The sequence below is a fragment of the Vanacampus margaritifer genome, chromosome 3 (assembly GCF_051991255.1).
Source record: "Vanacampus margaritifer isolate UIUO_Vmar chromosome 3, RoL_Vmar_1.0, whole genome shotgun sequence".
Taxonomy (NCBI): Eukaryota; Metazoa; Chordata; class Actinopteri; order Syngnathiformes; family Syngnathidae; genus Vanacampus; species Vanacampus margaritifer.
In genome coordinates this window covers 26,807,581-26,814,734 of record NC_135434.1, presented here as the reverse complement: position 1 = coordinate 26,814,734, position 7,154 = coordinate 26,807,581, and the positions used below count along the sequence as shown (strand labels likewise).

Here is a 7,154-nt window from a genome sequence, read left to right as displayed (position 1 = left end):
GTTTTGCCTCAGTCGCCTGCCTGTGTTTCTTGTCTGAAAATCAACTGGCCAAGCACATGCGCTCTTCTAAAAATAGTAGTTTGGGCATAATTGTAAACTGCCCTGTTGATTAATGGTAAGTCTTGTTAGTCTAAATATGTAGCCCACAAACATGAAACAAAGTTGCCTGACTATGGAAAATAAAAGTGCATATTTACAGTGCCTGAAAACATATTTGGAAGTGCGAAGAAAGAGGCACTAGACAATTTAGTTAGTAAGGGATTGCACTGCATGCACTGCATGTCTCCGTAAATATGAAAATCAAAAAATTTTGGTAATGAAATCATGGACATCATCAGATTCAAATTAAAAGTCTGAATGAACTAAAGACCAGGCAACGAGGTAATTGTATTTCATCATGATTATGCAGGTGAAGCTCTGCCTCCCCTAAACCAGCTGACCACAGTCCTTGTGCTGTATACATACTGCTGTCAGGAGATAAAACACCTGTCTGCCTGCCTGGACATCTAACTTGCTCCCACTATGTTAATATTAGCTGCTCTGTTTAAACAATCTATTGAAGTGAACAATGACATATTAAAACACATTGTTCATGCAAAGCCAGAATTCAACAAAGCTATTCTGTCATGATGTTGTGACTCTAAACAACAGTGAATAAGAAAATAAATAAAATAATTTATAAAAAAGAAAGAGGAAAAACACATAATTTGTTGTGCTACAAGCAAAGGAAAGGTTTGCGAGCTGTTGGGCTAATTTATGCAATGCAAATGCCACAGGCTTGCCGGTAAGCTGATGTTAACGAGGTAAAAAAAAGAAAAGAAAATATGTTTTGTTGACAATTAGGCTTGCTTGATTAGGATATTATTTTTATTTTATTTTTTCCAACAAGTGTTTTCTCTGGGTACTCCGGTTTACTCCCATATTCCAAAGACATGCATGGCAGGTTAATTGAGCATTCCAAATTGTCCATAAGTGTGATTGTAAGTGTGGATAGTTGTTCGTCTCTGTGTGCCCTGCGAATGGCTGGCAACCAGTTCAGGGTGTACCCCGCCTACTGCCCGAAGCCAGCTGGGATAGGCTCCAGTGCCCCCCGCGACCCTTGTAAGGACAAGCGGTTAAGAAAATGGATGGATGGATTTATATATATATATATATATATATATATATATATATATATATATATATATAACTAGAAAAATTCCCGCGGAAATTTTGAATGGGACTGCTGACTCTTTGGTAATGAGCTGAACAGTTTAAAATTTAAACCACTGGAATCGCTCAAGAAATGTGGAAGTTAACCATAATCAACATCAACTAAAAGTATCTCACTGTCCCTGAAAATGGCAAAGGCTCGCAGGTGGGAGTCACCAACAACCAGGACAAACTATGAAAGAAAAAAAAAAAGAAGTAATTGATTTTTGTTTTTTTTTAAGTATTTAAAAAATTTAAAAAAAGACAAATGAAGGTTAATTTGTTTTACAGGCAGTTTATTATAAAACATACCTTGTTGTCCTGGTTCAGTGATGGAATGACCAGTTTGTGCCTCCGCCCAGTCACAGCTGAAACTGGCCATTCCCGAACTCTGTGGCGCCAGCCAGTGCCTCTGCCTAAAATGATGCACACACAGAATACCATGTCAAGTCTCACAACTTAAATTGCTGACAAAGCACAGTACAAGTTACACTTTGAGTGTATATGAACCTGCAAAATATTGGAATTTGTAAAATAATCGATTGTAAAACTGCTGCAGAAGCAATTAAAATAAAATGATGACTGACCTGGTACCAGAGCCTTGGCACCAACAGAGGACACCTAAAACATAGACATTACAATTGTAGGCATGTGCAGTCACCTTAATGCAGAGTAAAAAGCAAACATAGGTTGTAATGCTTAAGTTAGTTTCAATGAAAATTGACCAGGTCTTTTCTACATACAAGTGATGTTAATTCAGGCCAGGTTTATTAATGAAATTATTAATCACGAAAGAGATTCAAGGACTTAACTGATACTTTTGTTTGTGTCTGAAATACAGTCACAATTGATCAAATTTGGTAGAATTTTCTGATCAAATACATGAGCAAAAAGGCAGCAGATTGTACCAGCCTAACTTCACAACAGCACCATCTACTTATAAATGTAATGTACTCCAACTACTGTCAAGTGTTAAAACAATTATTGGCTTGACATTATCATTTCAACTGTTCCTCCCACAGTCATGCAATAGACCATGTCTGCAGTTATTAAATATAACATGTCAAATATCTGTGTCCAGGATAGGCATCTCACAAGTTTTTGATCAATGTTAGTGAGTTTATTTTAGACATCAGTAGTTTGAAAACTTCTTAGAATATTTGAAATCTTGTAGAAAACAGACTTCATCAAAATTCTATTCAGAATTATTTTGACATGAATAAAGCACTGCACAAATCACGTCATACACTCTATATTCGTAAAACTGTGCCCCGATGAAGACAAGCTTGTGTTTAAACACGTTGGTAGTCCATTTTTAATAAAGGATTTTTTAACATTACTAATGAGTGTCTTGCATAAACAGACTGCTTTTTACACAAGCCTTTTAAGCTAATTTTTCTGCCTGATTCTATATTTGTAGCCTGAAATATTGTGTATTGCACATTAACAAAGAATTCAATAGAGGTAAAGTACATGCTGGGGTGCGCTGTTTGGCCTCAGTTCCAGAGCAGCAAGGTCCAGCTTCTTCCATTGGCGCTTGGCTGCCTCTGAACGCTTCCCCTTCCGCGGCATGCTGCTACAGCAAAGAAAAAAAACTTGCCATGACAAAGTCAAAAGTAAAGATTCAACATCAAATTTGTACTTAATCTCAGATGTGTATGAAGCATTAAAAGCGTACACTTCCGAAATCCCTCATTGGCGCCGCTTCGCTACACCGTCGACACGCCACTCAAACCCCCCACCCCCCCCCCCCCCCACGTCGACGACAGACGAGACAAAAGCCTTACTGTATATTGTAGCAACGAGAGATGTACACAATTGAGATTTAGAGCCTACTCAAACTTTTCTTAGTTTTTTTTTACTGCACATTAAAACTTTTATGTAACATCTGCTAGCTCTTTGCTAGCGCTAGCAGGTGCAGCTAGCATGTAGGCTACCATCTCTAGCACTTAACTTTTCCAATCTTGTTAAAACAGCAACATAACGTTCAAACACATCAAATACGTTTCAATACATCGCCAGTATTAACGTGATGTAGTTTAGGATGGGGAAAACTTGCAAAATCACACTTATTTAGCATTATTCACCAGACTACAAACAATTGCCTTGCAACTTACCTCAGACGAGATGAAATGGGAGGAGTAGGTTCTCGAGAAACTTCTAATTGGTGTCATTAAAGCGTCTCCTATTGGCCACAGCACAGACAAGCAGAAAACGAACCAATCAGGGAAAAGAGAGAAGACTAGCTCAAACTATCATCAAGATTGGTTGCATTCCATTGAGATTGTATGACAGACGCACCCCTGGAACAAAAGCCTCTCACGACTTAACTCTTCAAGATACAGATTCAAGAAAGGGCTCGTTAGAACGGCAAGGGTTTGGGGAACACGAGCATGTTCTCATTTTCTTAATCGGATAAAAAATGACCAAATGAGAGCAGGTTGAAAACTTATGATTTATCAGAAATGGAGAGAGGAAGGCGCCTGAAATTAACATGGCAGAGATAGGCGAGTTGGTCCGACTTGTCCGAGCTTAAAGGGAAAATAAAGGTACTAAATGACACCTTAGCCAAATAAAAGTTAGTTTGTCTGAAAGAAGACACTCGTGACTACAAAATGTGAGAATTTGACGTCTAGTGACAAAAGATTGTTGCCATGGTGACGAGTTGAAGTGAAATTTTTTCAAATACATTATTTGGTTCCCGGCACTGGATGGCTAATTAGCCAACAGAGTGTGTGAGAAAGCTAATTCAGCCACTGTCTTTGAACCCGAACAGGGGGGGGGCTTTCATTCCTTAAAAAAGATTTCGACACTGAGCTAAAGATGGGAAAAATTCCTACAAAATGAGCTAAAATTCGTATCGGTCGGATAACGTATGCGCGCGCAGCGTGTCTTGGAAAAAGGTGCTTGAAGTGTGATTTTTTTCCCATTCATTCCCAATGGGGAGTTAATTTGGGAGTTTTTTGGGAATAGCGTCGCCATGGTGACTGGGAATTCTTAGAAAAATAATAGCGCAGCGAGTCAGATCGAGCCGCATCGTTTGATACCTAATTTGTGCCGGTGCGATGTACGGTACGGGCCGCATTTTAGCGGAAAAATCGTGGAATAATATATAATAACTAGAAAAATTCCCGCGGAAATTTTGAATGGGACTGCTGACTCTTTGGTAATGAGCTGAACAGTTTAAAATTTAAACCACTGGAATCGCTCAAGAAATGTGGAAGTTAACCATAATCAACATCAACTAAAAGTATCTCACTGTCCCTGAAAATGTATTTTAAAAAATGTAAATGAGCTGAACATTTTAAAATTTAAATGACTGGAATCGGTCAAGAAATGTGGAAGTTAACCATAATCTAAAAATATGTCACTGTCACTTTAAGAGCACATACATTTTTGACTTGGAGACGTCACGCGCCCCACATTCCATTGAGATCGCATGAGAGAAGCACCCCTTGTACAAAAGCCTCTCACGACTTAACGGTTGAAGATACAGATTCAAGAAATGGCTCGTTAGAACGGCAAGGGTTTGGGGAACACGAGCATGTTCTCATTTTCTTAATCGGATAAAAAATGACCAAATGAGAGCAGGTTGAAAACTTATGATTTATCAGAAATGGAGAGAGGAAGGCGCCTGAAATTAACATGTACAAGACAGGCGAATTAGTCCGACTTCTCTTGCTTAAGGTGAAAATAAAGGTACTAAATGACACCTTAGCCAAATAAAAGTTAGTTTGTCTGAAAGAAGACACTCGTGACTACAAAATGTGAGAATTTGACGTCTAGTGACAAAAGATCGTTGCCATGGTGACGAGTTGAAGTGACGTCACGCACCCACATTGCATTGAGATTGAATGAGAGAAGCACCCCTTCAACAAAAGCCTCTCGCGACTTAACGGTTGAAGATACAGATTCAAGAAAGGGCTCGTTAGAACGGCAAGGGTTTGGGGAACACGAGCATGTTCTCATTTTCTTAATCGGATAAAAAATGACCAAATGAGAGCAGGTTGAAAACTTATGATTTATCAGAAATGGAGAGAGGAAGGCGCTTGAAATTAACATGGCAGAGATAGGCCAGTTGGTCCGACTTGTCCGAGCTTAAAGGGAAAATAAAGGTACTAAATGACACCTTAACCAAATAAAAGTTAGTTTGTCTGAAAGAAGACACTCGTGACTACAAAATGTGAGAATTTGACGTCTAGTGACAAAAGATTGTGGCAGTGGTGACGAGTTGAAGTGAAATTTTTTCTAATACATTATTTGGTTCCCGGCACTGGATGGCTAATTAGCCAACAGAGTGTGTGAGAAAGCTAATTCAGCCACTGTCTTTGAACCCGAACAGGGGGGGGGGCTTTCATTCCTTAAAAAAGATTTCGACACTGAGCTAAAGATGGGAAAAATTCCTACAAAATGAGCTAAAATTCGTATCGGTCGGATAACGTATGCGCGCGCAGCGTGTCTTGGAAAAAGGTGCTTGAAGTGTGATTTTTTTCCCATTCATTCCCAATGGGGAGTTAATTTGGGAGTTTTTTGGGAATAGCGTCGCCAAGGTAACTGGGAATTCTTAGAAAAATAATAGCGCAGCGAGTCAGATCGAGCCGCATCGTTTGATACCTCATTTGTGCCGGTGCGATGTACGGTACGGGCCGCATTTTAGCGGAAAAATCGTGGAATAATATATAATAATAATAACTAGAAAAATTCCCGCGGAAATTTTGAATGGGACTGCTGACTCTTTGGTAATGAGCTGAACAGTTTAAAATTTAAACCACTGGAATCGCTCAAGAAATGTGGAAGTTAACCATAATCAACATCAACTAAAAGTATCTCACTGTCCCTGAAAAAGTATTTTAAAAAATGTAAATGAGCTGAACATTTAAAAATTTAAATGACTGGAATCGGTCAAGAAATGTGGAAGTTAACCATAATCTAAAAATATGTCACTGTCACTTTAAGAGCACATACATTTTTGACTTGGAGACGTCACGCGCCCCACATTCCATTGAGATCGCATGAGAGAAGCACCCCTTGTACAAAAGCCTCTCACGACTTAACGGTTGAAGATACAGATTCAAGAAATGGCTCGTTAGAACGGCAAGGGTTTGGGGAACACGAGCATGTTCTCATTTTCTTAATCGGATAAAAAAATGACCAAATGAGAGCAGGTTGAAAACTTATGATTTATCAGAAATGGAGAGAGGAAGGCGCCTGAAATTAACATGTACAAGACAGGCGAATTAGTCCGACTTCTCTTGCTTAAGGTGAAAATAAAGGTACTAAATGACACCTTAGTCAAATAAAAGTTAGTTTGTCTGAAAGTAGACACTCGTGACTACAAAATGTGAGAATTTGACGTCTAGTGACAAAAGATCGTTGCCATGGTGACGAGTTGAAGTGACGTCACGCACCCACATTGCATTGAGATAGAATGAGAGAAGCACCCCTTCAACAAAAGCCTCTCGCGACTTAACGGTTGAAGATACAGATTCAAGAAAGGGCTCGTTAGAACGGCAAGGGTTTGGGGAACACGAGCATGTTCTCATTTTTTTAATCGGATGAAAAATGACCAAATGAGAGCAGGTTGAAAACTTATGATTTATTCGAAATGAAGAGGAAGAAGTCGCCCAAATTAACATGGGAGAGATAGGCGAGAGAGTCCAACTTCTACTCGCTTAAAGGGAAAATAAAGGTACTAAATGACACCTTAACCAAATAAAAGTTAGTTTGTCTGAAAGAAGACACTCGTGACTACAAAATGTGAGAATTTGACGTCTAGTGACAAAAGATTGTGGCAGTGGTGACGAGTTGAAGTGAATTTTTTTCTAATACATTATTTGGTTCCCGGCACTGGATGGCTAATTAGCCAACAGAGTGTGTGAGAAAGCTAATTCAGCCACTGTCTTTGAACCCGAACAGGGGGGGGGGGGCTTTCATTCCTTAAAAAAGATTTCGACACTGAGCTA

At 39.2% G+C, this 7,154-nt stretch overlaps 1 protein-coding gene across 4 annotated transcripts; it reads right to left on the bottom strand.

Annotated features, from left to right (window-relative positions):
- Positions 1 to 1,287: 1,287 nt before the first annotated feature.
- Positions 1,288 to 3,374, bottom strand: LOC144049286 (uncharacterized). 4 transcript variants are annotated; one of them, XM_077562062.1, is made up of 5 exons: positions 3,309 to 3,374; positions 2,665 to 2,764; positions 1,779 to 1,812; positions 1,504 to 1,607; positions 1,288 to 1,384 (listed from the first exon to the last, which is right to left on the bottom strand). In XM_077562062.1, the coding sequence occupies exons 2-5, from the start codon at positions 2,761 to 2,763 to the stop codon at positions 1,295 to 1,297; spliced, it is 327 nt and encodes a 108-aa protein (XP_077418188.1). In that variant the 5' UTR covers position 2,764; positions 3,309 to 3,374; the 3' UTR covers positions 1,288 to 1,294. The 4 variants fall into 4 exon arrangements, 3 of the variants coding, with proteins under 3 accessions (XP_077418188.1, XP_077418189.1, XP_077418187.1); XM_077562063.1 differs by having other exon boundaries at positions 2,665 to 2,767; positions 3,309 to 3,368; XM_077562061.1 differs by lacking the exon at positions 3,309 to 3,374 and having other exon boundaries at positions 2,665 to 2,921.
- Between the last annotated feature and the right edge of the window lie 3,780 nt (positions 3,375 to 7,154).

Excerpts from the sequence above, each read along its gene's own strand:
- LOC144049286 (XM_077562062.1), bottom strand. The coding sequence starts at position 2,763 with ATGCCGCGGAAGGGGAAGCGTTCAGAGGCAGCCAAGCGCCAATGGAAG. Across the intron at positions 1,813-2,664 it reads CAAACAGCGCACCCCAGCAT|GTGTCCTCTGTTGGTGCCAA; the intron begins GTACTTTACCTC and ends TCTATGTTTTAG. Across the intron at positions 1,608-1,778 it reads TGCCAAGGCTCTGGTACCAG|GCAGAGGCACTGGCTGGCGC; the intron begins GTCAGTCATCAT and ends GCATCATTTTAG.